General features: G+C 48.6%; 1 protein-coding gene across 12 annotated transcripts in view; it reads left to right on the plus strand.

Moving 5' to 3' along the window:
* The first annotated feature begins 2,024 nt into the window (after positions 1-2,024).
* Slc35d2 (solute carrier family 35 member D2) overlaps positions 2,025-26,525 on the plus strand; it is a 35,362-nt gene continuing 10,861 nt past the window's right edge. The window contains exons 1-10 of one of the 12 annotated variants that reach the window (XM_074052555.1): positions 2,445-3,463; positions 3,922-3,985; positions 9,454-9,487; positions 10,450-10,536; positions 13,102-13,169; positions 17,360-17,431; positions 18,304-18,372; positions 21,699-21,801; positions 22,853-22,945; positions 23,848-24,292. In XM_074052555.1, the coding sequence (XP_073908656.1) occupies positions 3,343-3,463; positions 3,922-3,985; positions 9,454-9,487; positions 10,450-10,536; positions 13,102-13,169; positions 17,360-17,431; positions 18,304-18,372; positions 21,699-21,801; positions 22,853-22,945; positions 23,848-23,973 (837 nt within the window). In that variant the 5' untranslated portion in view covers positions 2,445-3,342 and the 3' untranslated portion in view covers positions 23,974-24,292. The other 11 variants (XM_074052556.1, XM_074052549.1, XM_074052552.1 and 8 more) reach the window with 11 other exon arrangements.

A 26,525-nucleotide genomic window follows, 5' to 3' on the forward strand; every position in this document is an offset into this window, starting at 1 on the left:
AAGATAAAACATCATCTTGGTACACTTTAGTTTTCATTCTAGTCTCATCCCAGGCTTATTTGCACAGTTGCAACCATACTGTGAATTACTGCTTCCTTAAAATTACAGCCCTTAAGATTATAGATACTTCCCTTCATTACTGAAGAGTTAATAATACGCTGGTGAGGACTGGCAGTGCGGCTCAAGCTGTAGAGTGCCTGCTTTGCAAGCAAGAAGCTCTGAGTTCAAATCCCAGTCCCACCAAATAAAACAAAAAATACAGTATCGTAGGTAAGTGCTCAACTCTTGCCAGCCCTATCCCAGGCCTTAAATTAAGGTGACAAGGAATTGGGGTTTCATTTCTCTTATATTCAGGATGTCTTGAATATGGGGGGGGTCACCACGCCAAGTATTCACTTAGCGCCTCTTTGCTGAGTCTAGTGACTTGGTTTTCATTTTGCATCATGTATTTTCAGTAGATCTTTAGTTGAGCCCTTGCAGTGGCAAAAGTCATCCTGTCCTGCGTTGTGAAAAGAATCTCCCAAGCATGTCTTTCCTGTGAGTTGTGATCTTAAGGTAAAGCAGGGTTTTAACAGTGATGGAAGGTCCTAGAAATATATATATATTTGCATATAATATATATGCAAATTAAAGGCATCTTTGGTGAAGACCATCGTTTAAAGTGGGGGGAGGGGTGTTGCTGGCAGTGGTGCCTAGGTCCTCGTGTATACAAGGCAATAAATGTGACCTTAAAATACTGTTTTGAAGCTTATTTGGAGAGTGGCTAGAAACAACTCTTTTGCGGGGTATGAGCTAAAATGACTAATTCAGATTTTTTTGGCTCCGCTGAAATAGGAGTTCATTTTCTGTTTTGAGATGGGCTGTGGGCCTTTGGTTTTCCTCCCTTGGGGCACTCTGGGCTCCTGTGGCCTTTCTGGCGCTAGCTGGCTGAAAGTCGTCTGCAAGGGCTGAAGATGTTTCTGTTTCCAGACTCTTGGTTGTGCAGGTCCTGCGGTAGGAAGCCATGGTCCTGGCATCTGTTCACCTAGGCTTCAACTTGATTTTACGCTGCAAGGGGTAGCACTTCTAAACAGCTAAAACTTCTGACTTTCAAGATTAAGTGTTGAGAGTGAGACTGTGGAACACTGGGAACCATGCAGCAAGGACAAGTGGCTGCTCTCCCCGTAGGAAAGAAATGGGCCCGCAGGTGAGGACAGAGGCCAGAAAACCCCAGCCTTCATTTACCCATCCCCAACCATCTGGATAAAGAAAACCCACCCACCAGCGTTCATGGAAGCATTTTTTTTTTTTCATAATAATCCCAAATTGCAAACAACCAGAAGTGCCCATCAATTGCAGACTGGAATTGGTACTTCTCAGCAATGAAATAAATGTTGCCGGCAAATCCCAGCTACTCGGGAGGCTGAGATCAGGCGGTCGTGGTTCGAGACCAGCCAGGGCAGAATAGTTCACAAGGACCCACCCCCACCCCCACCCCTTCCCCCGCAATCCCCAAAATAACCGGAGCAAAATGGACTGGAGGTGTGGCTCAAGAGCCACGCTTTGCAAGCGTGAAGCCCTGAGTTCAAACCCCAGTGGCACCAAAACCAACCGACCAAACACAAGAAGGGTCTAAATCACAAAAGTAATTAACGGAGGGAGCCTTCATAGCATGCACGCATTTATCAGAAATTGTAGGGAAGCAGTGCGTTTGCAGGGAGTTCTAGAAAGAGCAGTGGGAGGGCTGGTTGCCAAGGAGCGCAGAGGAGAACTTTTCGGGGTTCATGAAACGTGCTGTTTTGATTTGATCGGGTTATTCGGGTGCATGCATTTGTGAGAACCCCTCTCCGACTGGGTGCATGTCCCTGCCTGGGGAAAGCACCGTCGGGCTGTAGGGCCCTGCCGGGTGTCGCCTCTCCCCCGCCCGCTTCCGGCTCCCCGCAGCCCCGGGGCGGAGCAGGCGCTTTGGGGACCGGGTCCGTGCGCACTGCGCGCGGGGCGCGGGGACCGGGGTTCGCGCCGCGCCCCTTCCTGTTCCTGCCGCGCCCTGCCCCGGGGGCGGGGACCCGGGCTCAGTGGCGATGCCGGTGGCCGAGGGCGCGGGCGCAGAGCCGTCCCGGGCCGCCCGGCTGCTGTCCGCGCTCTTCTATGGGGCCTGCTCCTTCTTCATCGTGCTGGTCAACAAGGTGCTGCTCACCACCTATGGGTGAGACGGGGACAGCGGGGCCGGGCGGAGGGCCGGGGACCCCAAGGCCAGGTCACAGCCCGGACGGCCACCGCGCTGTGCTGTCCGATGGCTTGGAGTGGGAAAAGTGATCTGAGTGCGCCTTTGAAAGCGAACAGTTCTTCCTACAAATTCTAGATGTCCTACAGATGAGTCCCCAGCTGACGAGTCCCAAATAGCCAGCCTGAGCAGGGAAAACAACTCCAAGTTTATATGATGTAGGTTTTGTTTGTTTGCTTGTTTGGTTTTGAGGGGGATCGGTTTGTGCTTCCTCTAAAAGCACAAGGAAATCCTGTGTAATTAATTCTGCTAGTAAAGTAGCGATCTTGAAAAGTGCCTGGATTTAAACCCACAGGTTTGGGCCTCTTGGGATTGTCCCAGAGTCAGTGGATGGTCACAGATCTGTTAATGATCTCCCAGGGCTCTCTCCGAGCTGTCCCAAGTGAGGGCTTTTTGCAAACCACACAGTGCTACAAGAACTACCATCACAAGTTGAGAACCCAAAGAGATGTGACAGTTAGCTGGGGAAAGGGACCCAGGAGAGTTCCCTGAGTTGAGCGGCCAACAGATAGTTTTACTCAGCACCGATGGCGTGCCCAGCCCATTTGGGGGCACCAGGGAACCAAAACCACTGCTCTGAGATTCTGTTTCAGTGGTGGAGACAAAAATCAACAAGCAGTTTCAGGTGTGACTCAAGAGTGCCGTGGTTGTGGCCACAGCATTCTTTGCAAGGGCAGCGTGCAGAAATGGCCTTGAACTTGGCTTGCTAAAGGCAGAGGGAAGGTCACTGTGGCTGCACAGAGGGAGCTAGTGGCAGCAGGGGTAGGAGAGAGACTCAGAGAGGAGCAGGTGGCAGGAAGTGGACAGTCTGCTCAGTTTTTACCGTGCACCCATGATGCACCAGGCTCTGTGCAGCAGGTGGACACAGTGGGGTCAACGCCCTCTCCTAAGTGGACCAATAACAAGCTAGGGACATTTTTGTTATGTTAAGTGTGGCCAGATTCTGGAGGAAAAAATAAAAAAGGCAGGAAAGGGGGTTGTACTTTGAGACGCCGTGGTCAGTGATGCTTCAGTGAGGAGGTGACTGTGTTTATTATGAGATATTTCAAAGGGTACCGGGGAAGGGACAGAGAGCTTGCATGCCCTCTCTGGGTGCCCCATCCTGCAGGAATCTCTGCACGCTCAGCTGTTCCAGTTCAGTGGGGTGGACCTTGTCCTGTTTGGGTTTTAATGGAGGCTTCATTACACAGGTGTGGTTGAGTAAGTCGATTATTGATTATTACTGACCTGGAGGTGACATTTAGCTCAGAAGAATGGTCTTGGAGTCCACTGAGTGAGGTGGGAGCCCTTGGTGTGTGTGTGGGGTGTGTCAAGCAGAGGAGTAACAGGCTCTAAGGTTGAAAGTGGGTATTGGGATCTCTGGGTGGAAGCAGGGAGATTTGGTAGTTTAATTTTACTCTAAAGACAATTGGGAGTCCCTTGGAAGGTTTTATTTATCACGGGAGTGATGTGACATAATTTGTGTGATTAAAATAATTTCTTGGGCCAGTGGGTAAGTGAAGTGCTGTTTTGGTATTGAGGAGGCAAAGCCAAGTCACTGCAGTGCCCTAGGTCAAGATGGCTCTGGCTGGTGGGGGCGGGCAAGGAGCATGGAGGGAAGGTGGTATTCAGTCCAGGTCCTGTGTGAGAGTTTGTAGCATGCCTCCTGGGATCCATAGGAAAGACACCCTGCATCAAAGGAGTGAAGATGATACAGACAGTGCAAGTGAAGGAAAGAAAAAGGTAAGTTTAGTATCTGCCACAAAAAAACAGGAGACTGCCAGGGGCTTGTTGGGAGGGACCAGTGGTTACGTCGAAGGAAGGTTGAAGTGTGTCCACCTTCTGTGCAGGAGGGACTGGGGTGCCAGCTGGCCAAGCATTATGTTTCGGTTGGAAGTGGTGACACTGATCATTTGAAGTTAAGATGTGTCTGGCCAGGAAGAACCAAAACCAGACACCTCGAGTACCAAGGCTGGAGCTGTAGCTGAATGTAAAGTGAGTGCTTGCTTAGGATGCAGAAGCTCTGGGTTCAGTTCCCAGCACTGAAAAAAAAAAATTGAGGTGGGCACTGGTGGCTCACGCCTGTAATCCCAGTTACTCAGGAGGCAAAGATCAGGAGGATCGTGGTTCAAGGCCAGCCTGGGCAAATAGTTCTAGAGAGGCTGTATCTCAAAAATACCCAACAAGTGGGAGAACACCTGCCTAGCAAGCATGAGGCCCTGATTCAAACTCCAGTCCAACCAAAAAAAAAAAGCAATTGAGTTGCATGACTGAATGAGGAAATGGAGTTTTGTCTCAGGAAGGCATGAATCCTTATCAGCAAACATTTTCCACACTTCTGTAATGTAATATGCCCCACAGTTGGAGCTCCATTCAAATAGTATTCATTTTCTCATTTCAGAATGCTTGAGGCACCCCTTCTTGGGGGGAGGAAAGTTGGAGTGATTTAGTTACAACAATAAACTTGAAATTCAATTCACAGCATTAGCTGTTTGAGGGTGGCGTGCTGTGTTGGAGGGCAGAAGAGGGGACCTGTTCAAGTTCCCAGGTTCACAAGGTCATTGGAATGTAACTTAGACATGTTTTTTTTTTTTTTTTTCTCTCCTCCATTTTGGGCACACCATTTCTGATTGGGGGTCCAGAACTAAGGGGTGGGCTTAGTTGCCTGTTAGTTTCAGTTCACTGTAACCCTAGCTTTACCTGGGTAGGAAGAGAAGCCTTGAAGAATGTGAACTGTGAAACCCTGGTGGACTGGAGAAAAGATGGGGCCATCCAAGAATCTGTGGCCCGTTGGTTGCACTTGTGGGTTTTTGAGATCAGGATCTGTGCAGGCAGTTTGGAGGTGGAGAGTTTCATTTTCCCCACTTGGATGCCATTTTCGATGATGTGCAAGAATGTATGACGTTAGTTGCTTTAATAAAACTATTGAACTTAGTTGTGCTCAGTTAAGCAAACATTTGCTCTGTATTTTCTGTGTGTTGACTTTGTGATTCATCCCAGGGTTTTGGTTATGTTAGCACAGTGATTTCCAAACCTGCCTGGGAAGTTTGAATCACTGGGGCAGGTTTTTATAAAAAGTTACTGAATTTGAATGGGAAGTCTACATTATAAACAAACTCAGGCTGGGGCATGGTGGTACACACCTGTAATCCAAGCACTCAGGAGGGGGAAGGAGGCGGATCGAAAGTTCAAGACCAGCCTGGACTACATAGTCAGACCCTGTCTCAAACAAAACAAAACAACAACAACCACAAAACCCAAAGCAAAACAGAACATCACAATGACAAAAAAATTCAACTCCTAATTTTCTCTTAGTTTGATGAAAACCTGGTTCTTTCCTGAAGATGCTGTTTTCCCCAATCCCTTTAAAAAAAAAAAAATGTCTGGATCTCTGTCCCACCCTGGGTGGAGATGGGCTGGGTCCTTTCTGTTTTCCATCCTCTGCTCTGTTGACTTGAATTTTCCACTCTTTTCCTCTCTCCCTCTGTAATGGGTCCTGAGTTCCTGATGACTGATTTCACAACGTCTTCACTTTCCTCTCTATCCTGACTTGCCTCAGCCTCCCCCTGACTTCATCTAGATCCAGTCTGATGCAGCCTGGTCTTGTCTCCAACAAACTGTCCTGCACCCCACTTCCTGTGACCACTCCCAGGACCTGGTCCTCACAAGTAACCACACCTCTGTAATTCGGTCTGTGTATTCATGTCTCCTTCTCTCTGTGTATGAACATCCATCCATCCGTCCATCCATTCATCCATCCATCCATCCATCCATCCATTCATCCATCCATCTATCCATCCATCCATCCACCCACCCATTCATCCATCCATCCATCCATCCATCCATCCATCCATCCATCCATTCATCCATTCATCCATCCATCCATCCATCCATCCATCCATTCATCCACCCACCCATGCATCCATCCATCCATCCATCCATCCATCCATCCATTCATCCATTCATCCATCCATCTATCCATCCATCCATCCATCCATCCATCCATCCATCAGTTCATCCATCCATCCATCCATCCATCCATCCATCCATTCATCCATCCATCCATCCATCCATCCATTCATCCATCCATCTATCCATCCATCCATCCATCCATCCATCCATCCATCCATCCATCCACTCATCCATCCATCCATCCATCCATCCAAAAAGACAGCCAAAATTATTGTCTAATGGCTGCGTTTGAAGGTTCCTCTCAGGTGGGGATCCCAGGTTGCACTTTGTGTTTGAAGTCTGGCTTTTACTGGGCTCCATGAAGAAAAGAGAAACTGACGTTCAACTCAGAGAATTGCTGATTTTCAGATATGTGGTCCATCCCTTTGTGGAGGATTAGCCCTAGGACCCCATCCTTTCACCCGAAATCCACGGTTCTCGTGTCTGTGTAAAATGGTGCAATGCTTGTATACCACCTGTGCACATTTTATAACTTTAAGTCATTTCTCATTACTTATCATGCCTATTGCCACGTCAGAGCTCTGTAGGGAGTCGTGATAATGTGTTGTTTGGGGAATGACCATAAGGAAAAATTTCTGCACATGCTCTGTACTGATGCAATTTTTTTCCTCTCAAAAGTATTAGATCACAGTTGGTTGTACACACGGATAGGGAAAATACAGACATGAAGGGCCAACTGTATACATTTCTTCACTACAAGGGTTAATGGTTCTTAAAACATCCCTTTAAGCTGGTGGAGTGGCTCAAGTGGCACAGCGCCTGCCTAGCGAGCATAAGGCCCTGAGTTCAAACCCCAGTGCCTCCAAAAACCAAAACAAACAAAAAACATCCCTTTAAGATTAAGAGGTCGTGGAAAGCATTAAGAAGTGAGAGTCATCATGTTTATTTTATTTAATTATAATTAGTATTATTTTGTGGTGCTGGGAATGGAGCCCAGGACCTTGCACCTGCTGGGCAAGGGTTCTACCACTGAGCCACACCCCAGCCCCTGACCTCCTTATCTTGTGGATCATGTCACACCTGTGATTATAATCCTTGCTTGCCTTTGCTGTATATTTAAATGGATAAGGTGACCATCGGTAGCTCTTTACAATGTCCCCAGGCTTGAGTTCTTACTTCCATTTCTGTCACTGGTGGACTTTGCAGACTACTCAAGATCAGCAGGGAAAGGGAAACCGAAGCAGTTTAGCAGGAAGCAATGTTTTATTGTGGCAGCACAGACTCAGCAGACTACAAAGGGCTGTCACCTTACACACCCTTGCAAGCAGGTTACACAAGCCAGAAGCAAGGTTTAACCCATCTATGGTTGCATGTGACTCCATTGGCTACTTCACCCCCAGTGCCATGTGACCGTCTTCACGTTCAGATTCTTTATCTCCCTGCTAGGCCGTCCCTCCCCCTGCTACATTATCAGAACAGAGCCTTGCTTGCTTCTTTTCTGGCCCTCCTCCTTGCTACTGGGTGGGTTTTTGTGGAGAGTTCATGGCTGTTAGATTTGTCTTTTGGATGATGCTTTGGAGACTCCCCGTTCCCCCCACCCCCCATCCCCTGCCCAGGCTGTCCACTTGCAAGACAAAACTGAGCCCTGCCTCCAGCCCTTCTGTTACTTTTTTTTGGGGGGGGTGGGGAGTGGTACTGGGATTTGAACTCAGGGCCTACACCTTAAGCCACTCCACCAGCTCTTTTTTGCGATGGCTATTTTCAAGATAGGGTCTTGTGAACTATTTGCCTGGGCTGGCTTTGAACCGAGGTCCTCCTGACCTCTGTCTCAGGAGTAACTAGGATTACAGGTGTAAGCCACCCGGCCTCCTGGCCTAAAGGCTTTTATAGATGTGGCAGTTAGCTTGTTTTGGCCCTCAAGGATTTCCTGAGATCTGCGTGCTCTTCTCATCCCCACTGGCTGTTTTGTGTCTTAATTTTGAGCTCTTGTTTTGTGGAAGTTCTTATTCTTACTAAGCTATCCTCTACCCTGAAGCAGTTCGGGAAGGTTCTTTCTCTTCTAGGCTGAGCTCTCTGTGTATTTTCTGGAAACCCTGTGTTCTTGCTTCATTGTTTGTACTGTTGTCTTGCTATTTTTGCCCAGGGTTGCAGGTTGTGCTCTCTGAGGTGATAGGAAGAGGCGTGGCCTGCTCCTGCAGGCACTGGTGGGCAGAGGGACAGGCTGGGCTGTGATGCAGTCACCACAAAGGCCTGATCCCAAGGGCTCTGTGGCCTTTTGTCCCGTGTAGATTGCAGTTGGATGTAGGCTGTTCTGGTGTTTGGGGGGGGGTTATGTGGGTGGCACCACCCAGAATCCCCCAGAGTTCATTTGATTTTCCTGGTGGTACTGTGCAGAGATGCCTTCTATTTTCCGAGAACTTAGGTTTAGCTTTCTTTCTTTTCTTACCCTGTTTGAGATGGGTGTACTTCCCCTCTGACACACAGAGAGAGGGCTGCTGGTTTTTTTGGTGCTATGTCAGCTTTTCTCAGAGCCAGGGCAGGGCTGAGCAGTGGACAAGCCCGTTGGGGTGACACACACATGGCCTTGCTGAGTGCGATGTGAGGTGGGGACCAGTTCTGGACCCAAGTTACCTCGACTTCTCTCACTCACAGCTGGGTCCTGTAAGGTCCTGTCAGGTGTCCAGGTGTGAATTCATCTGTGTGGACTGCCTGAAAAATAACACCCTGCCTCTTTTACTGTAGCCAAATGAATCCTGCTCTCCAGTAGAGTAATTCTCCATCTTTGTTCTTTTTGAAGATTGTCTTGGGTGGTTTTTCGTTTGTTTGTTTTTTGCCTTTCCACTCAGTTTTAGGATCATCAGTTTTTATTAAATATTTATTAATATATTGACTGAGAATGTATTCATTTTATATGACACTGAATTTCTAATCCATGATCTTTAATTAGGTCTTTTTAAATTTTTTTAATATCAATTTATAGTTTTATATACATGTCTCCTTGTAATCAGTGTCTTTTCTAAGGTTACTTTTATTAATTTTAATAATTTGTCATCGGTTTTATTTTGGTTTTTTCTACATACATAAGCATGTCTGTTCTACCCACAAAGGGCAAAAGAATATTGCCAAGTTTAGCCATGATAAGTTAAAAAAAATGAAAAAGAAACAGAGAAATGGAACGTGAATAAACTTGATGCTAAGTTTCCATTGGCCAAGACTCTTTAATAACCCCGTTCTCATGATTTATGTGGGTACAGATTTTTGCATGTTGTTAAACTGATACCATTCTATTTTCTTTGTAGCTTTCCATCACCAATTTTTCTTGGAGTTGGACAGGTAAGTAAAAAAAAAAAAAAATCACCCTTTTAATTAGTCACCAGTGTTCTTGATGACGTTTCAAGTGTTTTTAATTTAAGACTGTGGTTGACAAATTTATCCAGCTGCCAGAGGATCAAAGGACTGAAAATTCTGGGTGAGACAACATGAACTATCAACTCATATTTCTTTCCTTCCTTCCTCCCTCCCTCCCTCCCTCCCTTCTTTCCTCCCTCCCTCCTTCCCTTCTTCCTTCCCTTCTTCCTTCCCTCCTTCTTCCTTCCCTCCCTCCCTCCCTTCCTTCTTTCCTGCCTCCATCCCTCCTTCCTTCCCTCCTTCCTTCCTTCCCCTTCCTTCCCTCCTTTTCTTTTCTTTTTGCTTGGATGAGCTTTCAAGCTAAGCTCACTTAGCAATTGTGTGTCCCACTCATTGCTGGGTGCTTTGTGTGTTCTTTGGTCTGGTGTTGGTGATTTCCAGGAGACCAAGTAACAAGCACCACAGATTGGGGGGGGGTTTGCTTTGATTTAGAAAGCTCACAATATTGGAATTGTGTCTGTTTACTGCAATGTGGGGGGGATTGTCCCTTAATGGGCGAAGGTGACATGTGCTTGATATGGGGGAGGTGTGGTCCAGGATTGTGAGGCCACACCTCACCCACGGGGTCACTCTGGTCACTGTGAGGGACACCATTCCTTTTCTCCCTGCCGTCCTTTCTAGAGCCCCTGAGATGCTGTGTCAATGTGTGAGACTATTCGATGGTGTGCGTTTTGCATCTTGTTCCCATGGGAACCTAGAGTGTCAAGACAAACAGCTTTATCATTCTGTGCCATGCTTACTTTTCTCTGAACCTGTAAAGTGGATTTTTTTGGGGGGAGGGGGGCAGTTATCGTTCTTTTTGAAGAATCTGCTTTCTTCTTATGATCGCATTGCACTTTAAGTGATCTTTCTAGATGTTTTGCTGAAGTTTCTCTTCTTTTCTTTAGATGGCAGTCACCATAACGATACTGTATGTGTCCAAGCTAAATAAAATAATTCACTTCCCTGATTTTGATAAGAAAATTCCTGTGAAGGTATGTGACACAGGCTGGGGGAGGCACAAAGGGTGAAAGCATTCCAGAGGGGCCTGAGAGTAGAGTCCTCTGCGCACACTGTGCGTCCTGCTGACACCAGGGAGGAATTTCTGTTTTTCTGTTGAGGTGGAGTCCCGCTATGTAGCCCAGGCTGGCCTCGAACTCACGATCCTCCTGCCTCAGCTTCTGGAGCGCTGGCTCTGAGAGTTCTTAGTAAAGACGGTAGCAGCCAGCTGTCATTTCTGTAATTCAATCACAATACAGGTCTGCACTTGGTACCAAAATAACACTCCAGGCCAAGGCTTGGCTAGGGGCCAGACCAGCTCTGTCCACCGCTCAGCCCTAGATGAGATGTAAGTGATTGGTGTAATTGTGTTCTAATAAAACTTTATTTATTTGGCCCTGGGCTCTAGCTTGCTCCTTCCTGTTTTCACTTTTTATTTTTAAGATTAAAAAGTTATGAGTGGAGTGAAGAATGGAATTTGACATAAGCAGACATACGCCAGACACTGAGGCAGGCCTTTAATTCTTGACGGTGGCATTTGGATTTAGAGGGCTTTGAGCAGAGTGGCACTCCTCCCAGGTGGCACTGTCACATGGCCTGTGCACTGCGTGTCACTCATGCCTGGGGAAAACAAATGCCAGCTTCGTTAGCCCTGGATTGTGGATTCAGCACGTGCTTACAGCATCAATCAATAATCAGGGATAGCCAGGTGCTGATCACAGCTGTAATCCCAGTTAAGGAGGCTGAGATTTAGAGGATCCTGGTTCGAGGCCAGCCCAGGCAAATAGTTCTCGAGACCCCATCTCCAAAATACCCAGAGCAGAATGGACTGGAGGGGAGGCTCAAGTGGTAGGGCACCTGCTTTGCAAGCGCGAAGCTCTGAGTTCAAACCCCAGTCCCACCTGAATAAATAAATAATAATCCGGGTCCTCTCCAACAAGTCAAAAACAAAATGTCACAGTAGATGAGAGATGTCAACCTACCCATCACGGCAAAAAATAAGACTGTTGTTCACTGGTTCACATTATTTTATACTACCTCATAAAAAAACCGTGAAGACGCAGAAATGTGCCTTCTCAGCAGAAGGTTCAAGACGAAGTGTGAGTGTGTGTGTCTGAGAGAGACAGACAGACAGACAGACAGATAAGGAGACCCGGGGGCTTTCCCTCTTGTTTCAGGGGCACCAGTCCGACTGGATGAAAACCCTTCCCATAGCTCTTCATTTAACCTCACTTAGCGCCTTCAAAGCCCAGTGTCCAGACATAGCTGGACTTGGGACAGGGGCCCAACAGGGACGGTCCTCTCCACACACGCCCGATTGTCTCTAAAGGGCCACCAGGGCTGGCAGTCAGGGCACACGTAGCTTGGGCTCTCCAGGGGACCCTGCTGCCCGCCTCCCCGCAGTGCACAGGGACGGCCCTTCCCGCTCCTGGCCTCGTGGTGCCAGCCGTGCTGAGTTCTTCTGTGCCCTCCTGGGCAGCTGTGTCCTGGGTTGGTCACCCAAGATTCGAGTGAGGCTCAACGGCTTTCCATGGCTTCTTCTTCTGCCCAGTCCCCGCAGTGAGCTACCACGGACAGCTCAGTTACAGCCAGGCCTTTTCCTTCTTTTTGTCTCTTTGGTGGGACTGGGATTTGAACTCAGGGCCTACACCTTCAGCCACTTCACCTTTTCTGTGATGGCTTTTTTCAAGATAGGGTCTCACGAGCTATTTGCCCAGGCTGCCTTCAAACCTCGATCCTCCTGATCTCTGCCTCCTGAGTAGCTGGGATTACAGGCGTGAGCCACCATACCAGGCCCCTTTTCATTCTTTAGCTTCCACTTGGATATCCCCTTTTGTGAACTACCTGTCCAGGACTTTTGTTCATTTTGGAAGAATCACCAACCTTGTGACATTCTACAAAGAGATCTGAGCCCTGTCTTTGTCCAGAAGCGCTCACGTATGTACAGACAGACATTTGCATGCCTTGTCACCAGCCTTTTGAAGCTCATATATAAACTAGAAGTGCCCATCCTCAACTCACCAACACAACTCGGGGGTCTCCCCACCGGAGAGGGCCTTGTCCCTCTTCCACCAATGTGGGCAAAGGCAAGACTTCAGTTTCTTAAACTGCGCGCTGGTGGCTCCCGCCTGTCATCCCAGCTACTCAGGAGGCAGAGAACGGGAGGATCGCAGTTCGAAGCCAGTCCCGGGCAAAGAGTTCATGGGACCCTATCTCAAAAAACAAAAGAAATTTACAAAAAAAGCTGGAATGGCTCAAGTGGTAGAGTGCCGGCCTAGCAAATGTGAGGCCCTGAGTTCAAATCCCAGTACCACCAAAAAGAAAAACAAAAGAGGACATCAGTTTCTTTACAGAAGAACAGTGTCACTCCCTCATGTAACTCTTTTGACCTTGTGGAGAAATTTGGGGCTGCGTTTGGGATTTTGGCAAATTCAGTCCTTGCTGGCAAAGAGACGGAAATGATTTGTGTGCTGAGGGCGCACAACTGACATTTTGAGATGTGAGGGAAGAGAATTCTTGGTGTTCTAACCAAATATTCAATCTTTTTTCTTTTATTGAAGCTGTTTCCTCTGCCTCTTCTGTACGTCGGGAACCACATAAGTGGATTATCGAGCACGAGTAAATTAAGGTACAGGGCGGATAACGGTTGATGGGAGGTTCTTACCCCTCTGCCTTCAGGGGTTCAAAGACAAGAGTTTGATTTTCCCGGATGTTGCTTGGGCTACACACAGAAGACAAAAAGTATTTAGTAAGTTAAGAAAGCAAGGTACAGCTGGGTGCTGGTGGCTCACGCCTGTAATCCCAGCTACCCAGGAGGCAGAGATCAGGGGGATCACGGTTCAAAGCCAGCCTGGGCAAAGAGTTCCTGAGACCGCCTCTCAGTCTGTAAAACGCTGGGCACAGCAGTGCGTACCCGTCATCCCCGCTACGTGGGAAGCACAAATAGGACATCGAAGCAAAGCCCTGTCTAAAAAAGTAACGAAATCAAAAAGTGCTGGCGGAGTGGCTCAAGTGGCAGAGCGCCCGCCTAGCAAGGCTGAGGCCATGAGTTCAAACCCCAGTATCGCCAAAAGAAAAAAAAGTAAGGTGTGATTCTGAGTAATCTCGCCTTTGGTTATTTTTGTTTAAAGTCATTGTGCAAAACAAAAGCCACCCTATTAACCCACAGAGGTGACAAGAAATGTGTCGCCTCACTGAATCCACGTGAATGAAGGCCTACAGAATGAGAAAGTAACATTTGTGCAAAAGGTGACAGAAATGGAGGAGACTCTGTCGGAATAGTGACAGTGGAAGAGGTAGGGGTGACAGACCAGAAGGACCAGGACAGATAAAAATTGGAAAGGACAGGTTGTGGTTGTGAAACCAAAAGGATAGGTTTTCAGTGATGTCTTTTAGTCGGTTTCTTGTTTCCTCTGGTCCAGGACAGTGGGTTTGCCTCAGCCACTTGAGACTTGTGTTAGGGTGTCCTGTGGCTGATCCTCTTGTGGCTTTTGTGCCTGCCCCTGGGTGCACCTGCAGCCCTGGAGGAGGAGTCTGACAGCTGCCCACCTTGCCCGTTGGGGTCTCTGCCTCACAGACGAGGACTTGGGGGGCCTGAGGGTGTTCTCAGAGGTGAGGGGGAGCCAGCCAATGGGGTCAGACGTAGGAAGGAAGAAGGGTTGTGTTCCTCCATCCCTTGCGTTTTCTACAAACTGCTCTTTGCTTCTAGGGCTTGGTTGGATTTTGGTTCAGGTTTGCAGGCCGGATGGGCTTCTTGGTGGCGGTGTTGGTGTCTTTCCACTGCTCACTTGAGTCTGCTTTGGCTGACATTCAGTTGCTCATTTTGGTTTGGGTGATTTTAAGGAGTCAGTGAGGTCCCTTTTACAGAAACTTGTCCATGTCTTCCCCCTACTGGTTTCTGCAGCTGTGGTTGGCCACGGTCTAGAACCATGGCTTCATCACACAAAGCAAAATGGCGCCCTTCTGCTTCAGCGTCCCACCTTCAATGATTTCACCAGTGCACATGGGAAAGGCAGGATGAAGGCTTTATTTATAAATGTTCAGAGTGGTAAATTAGTGTCCTGTCACCTTCAGTGGTGGCCAGTGGGATCTGTTCTGTTTTCTTCTGTCATTGTGACCTCATGGATTTTCATTTATTCAAACACAAGGCCTTTCTCAGATAGGTCTTTTGCAAATATTTTGCTTTTTTCCTTCCCTTCCTCTGTCTCCCTCCATTCCTCTCTCCCCTCCCTCCCTTCCTTTTTGTTTTCTTTTTTATTTTGAGACAGGGCCTCACTGTGTGGCCCGGGCTGGCCTCCAACTCAGAATCTTCCTGCCTCAGCCTCCGGAGGGCTGGAATTCCAGGCTTGTGCTAGGATGCCGGCTTCTTTTCACTCTCTCAACACTGTCTTTCGTACAGCAGGGTTTTTTTTTGTCTTTGTTTAATTATTATTTTATTTTTTGGCAGTACTGGGATTTGAACTCGGGGCCCTGAGCTGGGTAGGCAGGCGCTCTGCCTTGGCCAGTTTTTAATCTCAGAGAAGTCCCACAATCAGTATTTCCCTGTAGAATTTCAAAGCCCAAGGTCGCCCAGCTTTGCTTCTGTGGTCTCTTCCACATATAGCTTCACGTTTAGCTCTGTGACTTGTTTTGAGTGACTGTGTGTGAGAGGTCAAAGTTCTGTGTCTAGATTCGGTTTCTTGCGTGTGGATGTGAGTCCTTTGGACACCCTCTCTTGAGGGGACTGTCTCCCTGCCTGGAACCGCCCTTGCTGCTTTGGCAAACAGGATCAGTTGGATTTGGGGGTTTGATCCATTGCTGTCTTTGTCCCGTCCATGTGATTGAATTCATTCGAAGAGAGAATTGTCCCATCTCAGGCCACTGGGAATTCCCCTGGGTTGGACCCACGAACTGGGGGTCCCCGTGCACTTTGAGTTCTTCTTTGCTGTAGGGCACGTGATGCTCAGGCTGATCTGGGCTGTTGTCCTTCTGTTTCTTTGAGGATCTCCGTGTTACCTTTCATGTTAAATGTGTCCCACGGTATGAATGCCGGACAGACGAGGAAGGAAGGACCTCAGCATCTTGGTCAAGAAGATGTGGCGTGTGGAGGAAAGGGGATGATGTCGTGGGTTTGGGTGTGATGAAGAGCGACTTAGGGCTGTCATCGGCTGGGGAGACCATGATATTCAGCGAGATGAGTTGAGCTCAAAAAGTCAAATACTGGAAGTTGTCACTTCCAGTATGGGGAATCTTGACCTAAGATGATGGTGATGGTGACAACGATGACAGTGATGGTGATAGACCTTGAGCATACAAAGGGGACTTTCTGGGGGGGGGTGATCAGCAGCAGGGGGAGGAGAAAAGGAAAGGGTATGGGGGGGAGGTGACAGGGATCAAAGTCACACCTATCATCTATCTATCTCTTATCTATCTATCTATCTGTCTATCTATCTATCTGTCTATCTATCTATCTATCTAGCTATCTAAAAATAGCATAACGGAACCCACCAAACAGTGAAGAAAGGAGGGCAGGAGCTTAGGAGGACCTAGTAGAGAGGGTGAGCTTGTTCAGGGTACACCGTTCGCATTTATGGAACTGTCACAATGAAACCCCCTCGGACTATTAATGTGTGAAAGTAGTGAGGAAACAAAAAGAGAACTGCTAGATTACATGGCAGTTTTCTGTGTAACCCTTTGAGGAACTGCTGAGCTAATTTCCAAACTGGCCACATCATCTTATATTCCCACTAGCCACACATGAGGGCTGCAACTTCTGTACAGCCCTGACAAATTTAGTATTCTCGCTCTCCCTCTCTTTTGGGTGGTACTGGGCTTTGAACTCAGGGCCTTGCGCTTGCTAGGCAGGCCCCCAGCCAGCCCTTCTTGGGTCTTTCTTTGATTATAGCCGTCCTGGTGGCTGTGCGGTATCTTGTGCTTTGCTTTCCGTCCCCCTGGCGATGCCAATGACACACTTTGTGTGTGCCTGTTGGTCCTTTGTACACCTTCCTCAGAGAGGTGACTGTTCAAAAGCTTGCTGTTTTTAAATAAGGTTTTATTGTGTTTTTATTATTGAGTCATAAGTGGACTTTATATATCCTAGGCATATATATATAAATCAAATATAATATATATAAATGATATATATATGATTTATAAAATCCTACCCTAGTCTATGGGTTTTCTATTTATTTATTTGTGTATTTATTTATTCTTTTATTTATTTAGGGTAGGACTGGGGTTTGAACTCAGGGCTTTGCACTTGCAAAGGAGGTGCTCTACCACTTGAGCCGCACCTCCAGCCCATTTTCCTTTGGCTAGTTTGGAGATGGGGGTCTGGTGAACTGTTCGGCTGGTGTCAAGCTCCCACGTAGCTAGGATTACAGGAGTGAGTCAGCAGCTCATTTCTTGACCCTTCCTTTGGTTCCTTTGGTTGCATTTATACATCATAAAACCAGTCCTCGCTAGCCTCGGTGATGGTAGCCTTGTAGTCAGTTTTGACAAAGTGTGGGTACACCAACTTTGTTCTGTTTCAATATTGTTGTGTTTCTGTGTCCCTTGAATGTCCACGTTGAGTTTCCAATCAGCCTGTCACTTTCAGCCAGGGAAAAGAAAAGGAAAGCCAGCTCAGATAGGTTTAGTTTGAGTCTGCACGTGGCAGGGTCTGCAGTGATTTAATCATTTTGTTTATGTCACTTAAACATACCATTGATTGATGGTAAATAGAATTACTGTTAATTCCTTCTGTTTAATTTGGGAAAGAGTGGGCTTGAATTAAGAACATACAACGGGTTTACCACAGCAACACAGGGTGTCTGATGTCCTCCCATCTTCTTCTGACAGCCTCCCCATGTTCACTGTGCTCAGGAAATTCACCATCCCACTCACTTTGCTGCTGGAAGCCATCATACTTGGGTGATTTTGTTTTCCTTCATCCCCCCACCCCCCAACCCCGCCCCCTGTGTGCCCCCCCCCCGCATTATTTTTATTCAATCAATTCTCACCAGTTGACCTCTTTGCTAGGAGTCGCTTTGAATTGCTAGCTGCAATAACTAAAGGAGACTTAAAAGCAGTCAGCTGTCTCCACGATTTCCCAAGAACTCAGTGAGAGGTTTTTCAGATTTGTTGGTTTCCATTAGCCAAACACCATCTTTATGGTAGAAAATTACCAAAGACAAAGCAGTGCCCCAAACAGATGTGAGTCCGGTGCTGGGCCAGCTGGGCTTCGCACTGTTTCTGGAATAGAGAATTACCCAGGAGGCCATGTAGAATAGGACACTGGCTGTCAGGAAAGCCAGTTCTCATGGACTGCCTACAACAGCATCAGAATAGATTAATTTTTATAACGTTGGCATAAAACCTTCCCACAGGGACACCGAAGCCCGACATCCCTAGAGGGGACTCTTGATTTTTGCCCTGCAGATTTTTTTTAGCAAGGAAATTTAGTGGGAGACTTCACTATTTGAAGCCTCAGTATTAAATTTTATCTTAATTCTTGAACGTCCTCTACGATTCCATGAAACCAGACTCAGTGACAGGCCCTCTTCTGCATTTGTCCCAGCATCTCTCCCGCGAGGACGGAGAAAGCACTGGGGATTTGATCATGAAAACTGCTTAAGACATAATATAAATGTAAATTTGACTGACTTGCAGATGCCTCCTCTGCAGGACAAATGCATGGTCTGTTAGATTGGAGCTGAGAACACTGACGTCTATTTTCAGGTTGGTCTGGAGATGTACTCTGTATCTTAACTTTCCTTTTCCTCCTCCTTGTTTGCTTATTCCAGGAAGCAGTACTCACTCAGTGTCATCACCAGCGTCTTCGCCATCATTGTGGGAGCTTTCGTAGCAGCTGGGTAAGGCTGCTTCTGCTCAACCGTTTCTTTGTGTCTGTGACAATAGGTCTAGCCTCATTCTTGCTTTCCATTTTCCATCTGGCTGCAGTTGAATTGAACAGCTGAGGGACAAATCTGTTGAGGTTTGGTGGCCTCCCCCCGTGTGCCTGTGACCATCAGGCTGGGCCCCTGTCGGCCAGAGCACTTCTAACAACACAGAGAGCAGGTCCTTCTAGACCTTAGGGCAACTGTTTTTACAAAAAGCCACGAAATGAGTGGCTTCCATATCCAAATTTGACTTACAAAGGTCATAGGGTTTTGATTTTAAAATAGCAGATCTGAGCTGGTTGTGGATCTCAGTGGTAGGGTGGTGTTTAGCACGCACGTCCCAGGTTCAATCCCCAACACCAAAACCATACATAACCCCGCACCAGCCCGCAACAGACAGGTAAAGCCTTGTGTGTTGTGCGTTGTTTTCACTCCATGCTGCACCATTTCCAGTGGACAGTGCTGCCACTAAGTGCTTTTGCATGTTTGGGGTACAAGCCAACACTCAGTGCAGGGTAACTGACTGACTGAGTGATTACTTTGCAAGGGTAGGAATGAGGACGCTGGGCTTTTGTTTGCAACTTGGTACTCAGATTCCTCTCTGTCTCTCTCTCTCTCTCTCTGTCTCTCTTTCTCTGTCTTTCATGGTACTGGGGTTTGAACTCAGGGTCTCCCACTTGCTAGGCAGGTGCTCTACCACTTGAGCCACTCCACCAGCCCTTTCCTGTGATGAGTTTTTTTGAGCTAGGGTCTCACTAACCATTTGCCCAGACTGGCTTTGAACCTCGATCCTCCTGATCTCTCCCTCCTGAGTAGCTGGGATTACAGGCGGGAGCTACCAGCTCCCGGCTGTTCATCGTTTTCCTCTGTCCGCTCTGTGTCCTTGGTCCCAGCGTGGGCTGAGGTGAGCGCCCATGGAAGCTGGCACTTTGGGTTTTTTCTCTCCATTTCCCTCTTACCACAAAAGGTGGCACTCAGAGCCTGTTTCAGGGACTGAGTTCGAATGACTTCGTGGGGAGGGGCTCGGTGGGGTGTCCCTTCCCCGTCTCTTCTGAAAACCACCCAGCGAGGCCCGGCTGAGGACTTTACGAAGTGGCTTATGGAGGTCGCTGTGGTGTCTGGCAAGGTGCGTGGAAGCCTTTTAACCTCATCCGATGATGCCCTGGGGAGCCACAAGGGAAGTGGGGTTTCTAGAAGCCTCTCGCTTTTACCCAGGGGCCACTTCGGAGTGGTGGTTTTCAGCACACACAGAATGGGTCCCCTCCTGGTGGTGACAGGCCAGCTGTGACCCCAGCCGTCCCCTCACCCAAATGCAGATGTTAGTCAGATGAGCCAGTTGAGGCTTCTGGGATCCACATCTCCCCAGGTGTCCACACCAAGCGTCCTCTGCCAGGTCGTGCATGCAAAGCCACAGCAGTGGCTTGGGGACTCTGCTCGCTGTCACCCAGGGTCCCTGCTGATGGACGGATCCCTGCCTCAGCCAGACCTGCATCCAGGCAGGAGAAGGGAATGCTGCCTTGAAGTGACAGGTATCACATCTTACCAAAGCAAGTCACAGGGCCAGAGAAAGTTGGCAAATGGCTCTAAATGACAGCCATCAGGGTTGGCCACGAATCTGCTTTCTCAGCCACTGTTTTCCCTCATAGAGTCCTTACTCACTTGCACAATTCGTCTGTCTCTGGATGCTGAAACCTGCGTTTCGTACGTCCCCACATCTCCCTGCCTCCTTGAGCTCCACTTTTCTTCGAACTCCTGTGCACGTAAAGTATTAATAAGATTGGAATTCCTTTCCTCTTGTCCATCTGTCTTTTGTCAGCCAGGTGGATGCGGTACCATACGCCTGTAGTCCCAGCCGCCAGGGAAGATGAGACTGGAGGTTTGCTTAAGCCCAGGAGTTTGAGGTCATGTTGGACCACACAGTGAGATCCTGTCCCAGAAACCAAAAATAAAATAAACAAAGCCAAAGCAAAAATCAAATTTGTAGGGCTGGGGGCATGGCTCGAGTGGTACAGTGTGCCTAGCAAGTGTAAGGCCCTGAGTTCAAACCCCAGCACCACCAAAAAAAAAAAAAAACCAAAAAGCAAAAATAAAAAAAACCAAATTTGTGGGTCCCCAGGCACTGAACCTAAGAGGACGGATAAGAGGTTTGTCCTCTGTGGCAGCTTTTGTCACAGGGGATAGCTCTGGTGTGCTCTCTGAGGGTGAAGTGTGGGTGGATTAGATCTCATCGTATATGAGCTATTTTTTCCCCTCATCCCTGTGTCAAATCTCTCTAAATGAATTTATACTGGTGTTAATTAAAATGGAATTTGAGTGGGGGAAGGAGGGGATAAATTAGAGCCGTGGAGGGGGTAAATTCAAGTATGATAATATTTGACATATCGCAAAAACTTTTGTAAATGCCACAATGTACCCCCACCCAGCACAACAGTAAGAGAAAGAGAATTTTAAAAATAAAATAAAATGGAAGTTGAAGTGAAGATGTTTGTAAATCCTGGGAAGAAAGGTGACTTAGCAGAGTTACTGTAGCTCACGCCCGTAATCCCAGCTAGTGAGGAGAATCCAAGTTCACGGCCACCTGGGCAAACGGGGACGGGGTGGGAGGGGGGGGAGACCCCATCTCAATCTATGAAAAGCCGGGCATGGCGGTACACATCTATCATCCCAGCTATGTGGGAGGCAGAGGTAGGAGGATGGCTGTCCAGGCCAGCCTGGGCAAAAACGAGAGGACTTATTTGAAAAATAACAAAAGTGGAGAGAACTGGAGTGGCAGCTCAAAGTGGTAGGGTGCCTGCCAGCAAGAGTGAGGCCACGAGTTCAAACCCCAGTACCCCCCCATATACACACACACAAAGAGTGGCCTAGGCCTCATCCTTTTGATGGACAGGGTGCTGCTGGGGCCCTAGATGCAGGGGTCACACTACCTCTCGTCCCAGTAGCTCCCCAGCTGTGCCACACGGGCTGTACCCTGAGGTGGCCTTGTTTACTACAAGAAGCAAAGCCGCCGGCGGGCTGCAAATCACTGTCCTTACAAAGGTTGAGGCCATTGCTCGTCATGCCTGCTTGTCAGTTAGCCAAGCAGGGCTTGGCCTAAAAGGAAGACAGTTGGTGTCCCTGCGGGACAGTTGTTGGCCAGACTGCAGGAAGCCACCTGCTTGCTGGCCTCGCTTTGGCCTGGAGGAAAAGAGGCAGAGGGGGCCTCAGTTAGGCAGGGAAAGGACTGGGAAGAGGAAGAGCCACCTTTGAGGCCAACTCTGGGAGTCCCTGAGTAACCTCCACCCTTTGTGTCCCCCGGCCAGGTCTGACCTTGCTTTTAACTGGGAAGGCTACATTTTTGTGTTTTTGAATGACATCTTCACAGCGGCCAACAGCGTTTACACTAAGCAGAAGATGGACCCGAAGGTACCAGATTGTCCCTCCCCAGCTCTTAGGTGTTGCCATCTGGCCCCCAAATGACAAGAAGACCGGAAACCAAGTTTTATACTTAATTTACAGAATATGATCATTCCATTACAAATTCATTTTTCTTGATTATGGTGTCTGAATAAGCCCTGTTCCTCCTTGTCTTGCAGAAGTGGGGGTGAAAGATATGGAAGGAATGACATTTTGAAAAGCAGTTTTTAAAAAAAATGAGCATCAGTGACCAAGTCAGAGCGGTCAGGATGCCCATTCTGAGAGAGCACTACTTCCAGAGTTTGGGGACAACGCCACTGGCCACTGTGACTTCCAACTTCGATGTCTCCCCATCCTCATCCGTGGTGTGAGATGACAGTGGGTGATCTGTGCACTCCTCCAGGGGTAACGGCCCCTGCCATCACAAGGGCTGGGACAGATGACTGTCCTCAGGGTGGCTCCCTGTGTGGGGGCCACCAGCCGTCCCCAGGCCCACTGCTCCCAGGGGCTCGCAGGCTGAGCCAGGCGTATGGTTCTTCGTGTGATGAGGGACTGTCACATGTTTCCATGAGCTTTTTTTTTTTTTTTTTTTAATCTATGTGGCCATTTGTTTCTTTTCATGGTAAAAAACCAAATCACAATATGCCACCCATTTTTGGGGGACAGAGGGGTGTGACCACTTTCATGACAGCAGACAGGTAATTCTGCTGCTTCGGCCGTGGGCAGAGCAGATGACTTAAGGGAACTGCTTATGTTAGCACGCTCTTCCAGATTTCTTATTTTCTGAAAAAACAGAACCCCAGCCAGTGCCACCGTGTCCACCCGGTGCGGCAGTGGCTTTCGGTGCAAAGCCAACCTTGACCCTGGAATCGCAGACTCGTGGAGGCATTTTGCATCAAAGATTGGCTGGCAGTGCTGACGGCATTTCACAGGCCAGAGCCGGCAGGACTCAGTTTCCGACTTTGCACACACGAAGTTGCACAAGCAGCTCCAGGAAGTCTCGATCTTCGTAGTTCTAAAATTCAGGGGGTTGTTTTTCTTTGTGTGCTTGTTTCCGTAGGAGCTGGGGAAATACGGGGTGCTTTTCTACAATGCTTGCTTCATGATCATCCCGACTCTTGTCATAAGCGTGTCCACGGGAGACCTTCAGCAGGTAAGTCATGGCAGCATCCGTCTGGCTGAGCAGTCTTTTACAAGTCAGTTTTTTTTTTTGGTGCAACTGGGACTTGAACTCGGGGCCCAAACCTTGAGCCCCTTTTTGGGTGAAGGTTTTTTTTCAAAATAGGGTCTCATGAACTATTTGCCCCGGCCAGCTTCACACCGTGAGCCTCCTGATCTCTGCCTCCTGAGTAGCTGGGATTACAGGCGTGAGCCACTGCACCTGGCTACAATGAATTTAATTTAACATTTAACACTTGGCACTTGTGAGGGTTACAAGGAGGGGAACAGGAGAGCTGGCCATGGTGGTGTGCTCCTTAGTCCCTACCATCAGGAGACTGAGATAGAAGGATTATTTGAGTCCAGGAGTTCAAGACCAACCTGACCCCATTTCAAAAAGACATCCCTAAGAAAATTTTTGGCACTATTCGTGCATTGGCATTTATCTTGTAGACACTGGGGAGGTGGCAGGACGTAGTGACAAGAGCTCAGGACTTGAAACATTTTGGAAAATAGCAATAAAAATCTGAGTTTGAGTTGCAGTGTCCGCCTTGGCTGATGTGGGGAACTCTAGGAAAGCTACTTCCTTAGGAAGGGAAGGTTGATAGTTTAAAGATGGGGTTACTTGTTACTTTGTAGTTTAAAGAATGGATTTATTTGTTGCTTTTTAAGGGACATTTTGAAACATGCACAAAGTGCTGAGATACTTCAATGAACTGTCTACCCATTACTCAGCTTCCATACTTTTTTTTTTTTGGCTCTTTGACTTTCTTAGTTTGTCCCCATCCACTCCAGCTTCCTCTAGAGTATTTTAAAAGAAATCCCAGAAATCACGTCATTTTCCTCGGAATATTCCAGGATCCACATTTGAATTAGTGTTTACTCTGCTTACCTTAGCTACCAAATAGTACATTAGTGCAAGGTGGAAATCCGAACTCAGAACTCAGAGACCCCGGAAGCCGGGCGTGGTGGTTCGTGCCTGCAATCCCAGCACTGAGAAGGTTGAGGTGGGGAGGATTGTGAGTTCGAGACCAGCCTGAGTGAGCTACAAGAGTGAGAGCCTGTCTCAAAACAAAAACCAATAAAACCACCACAAGAAAGCCCCAACCGATCATCTGGACGAACACAGAAGAAATGATCCCAAATCGGAAACTTTGTGATGTCACAAGTGGAAAATTGCACGCTGACCTCATGCATCGGTCACAGTGACAAATGCAGGCGTCCTAGCGTATGTATCAGCTGTGGCTGAAGCATTCCTGGATGTCACATTCAGATTTGCATCCCACCCCCAGAAATCTACCTACAAATGTCCCCAACCTGAAACAAGCCAATGTCCAGAACGCCTCTGGGGCAAGCATTTCAGGTAAGGGACACTGAGCCCGAAGCGAGGTGTCGGGCCCACAGCTTCCCAGAATTTTGCCCGTGTGGAGGAGGTGGTGTTCAAGTTCACACGAGGGCAAATCGTATTTGGGGTGCCTGACCCCCAGGCCCCACCCCAGAGCTGCCAGGTTTTACACCTCTCCCATTAGACAGGTGGTGGCCAGGTCACAGCCACTGCTGTGACAGTGTTTCTGTGGTCCCCAACAGTGGGGCCATGTGGCACACACACCAGTCCCAGCCACTGGCATTTGCAGCCCCCTTTTTAGGGTTTGGATGACTCTGGAAGGCTGCAGTCCCTGTCATCCTGGGGTCAGTGCCAGGGCTCACTGTTCCCAGCAGGAGGGGACAACAGAGGGACCGAGGTGCCAACGGTCACCTCCAGTGTTTAGCTCAAAACCCACCAGGAAGCTGCAGTTGTGATGCAGAGCCTTCTGCTCGGGATCCAGCGTGGGCTAGGCTGTCGGGGGCCACAGCAGGACGGGGCGTCTGAAAACAGTCGAATCGGTGTCAGCAACACGACACAGTGACATCAGAAAGTCTTTGTACTTTTTTATTTTCGCTGGCACTGGGGATTTGAACTCAGGGCTTTGCTCTTGCAAAGCAGGCGCTCTCCTGCTTGAGCCATGCCTGCAGTCCATTTTGCTCTGGTTAGTTGGAGATGGGGTCTCCTGAACTATTTCCCCAAGCCGGCCTCGAACCGCGATTCTCCCCATCTCAGCCTCCCACACGGCTGGGATTATGACCGCCTGCACGTGGCTCAAAATGGTAATTTTTTTTTTCTGGTATTTTATTTAAAATTATAAATTCTTAATGAAGTAAGCCCGGAGGTCTGTCTCATTTCCTGGGTCACTCGAATCTCTCTGTCCCCCAAGTCTGTCATTTCCAGGACCAAAACCCTAGAAACTCTTACACTCTCAGAACACGTCTTTGGGGCCCAAAGCGTATTTTCAGAGGAAATTCAGAGAAACCGAATGTTAGGTAGCTTGTGAGTGAAGTGCTGTTGGCGTGTCGCGTTGGCTATTCGTGATGAAGCTTCTGTGGGGTCACATGTCCCCAGTCCGAACCACTGACCTACAGTGGTCACCACCTGAACTCTGGTGCTTTCTCAAATAATAATAATAAAGTGACTAAATCTGCTTGCTTTATTGGGAGATGGGCTCAAGAACCCTCCCTGACTCAGCTCCCCCCCCCAGCGGCTGGGACTACAGGTGTGCGCCACCTCGCCCGCTGGTCCCAGTCCTACACGGGCTGACTTGGGGATCTGGGGGCTTCAGAGTGGTGTGGAAGCGACGCTTGTCCCACGGGATGCCCTGCTCTCCCGGGTCAGTGATTCTCTGTGGACGTGACGGGGGCCCTGGGCCCCAGTCACTCTGTCGCCTGTGTGAGCACACGGTGACCGTGTGCAAAATCGGCTCCGAGGGACATGGTTCCGCCCAACCAGAGGCTCGCGCAGGTGTTCCGAGCAGGCCAGTGTATGGCGTTTGATTTACTTAATAAGGTTTTTATGGTGGTGCTAGCATTTGAACTCAGGGTCTCACGCTTGCTGGGCAAGTGCCGTACCACTTAAGTCACTCCCTCTGCCCTTTTCTGCTTGTTTCTATTCAGGTAGGGTCTCACATTTTTGCCTAGGGCCGGCCTTGGACGTCGATCCTCCTTCCTGCATAGCTGGGATTACAGCTGTGTGCCACAGGCCCGGCCTATAGAGTGAAATGAGTCTTCACTCACTTTTTGCCCGGGCAGACCTTGAACCCAGACCCTCCCGACCTCTGCCTCCTGAGTAGCTGGGATTACAGGCGGCAGGCACGGTGCTCAGCCTTCAGTGCATTTTGGACTCGTGATATTTCCAATTTACAAGTGGGCTTGGTGGGCAGTAACCCCAGAGAGCAGCTGTAAGTTGTGAAGTCCTAATGTGCTGGGAGAATATGGGGTCCCCAGCCCGGCTGGTGGGGCTGACTCCCCCCACATTTGCCCTGTTTTCAGTTGGTCACTTTGGATCGGGACTGAACCCACTTGAGATTGAGAACCAAATCCAAGAAAAGGGAGTTTGTGCACCCGGTGTGAGGCCACCTGTGGCTGGCAGGGCTGGCCCTGACGCTGCCGGAAGCTTCCCTGGGGAGATGGAATGAGTCATTTCCCCTACGGGACTAAGAAGGGGAGCCATGGAGGGACCAAAGGCTGTGGATGTGACTCCAGCC

This window comes from Castor canadensis, chromosome 13 (genome assembly GCF_047511655.1).
Source record: "Castor canadensis chromosome 13, mCasCan1.hap1v2, whole genome shotgun sequence".
Lineage (NCBI taxonomy): Eukaryota > Metazoa > Chordata > Mammalia > Rodentia > Castoridae > Castor > Castor canadensis.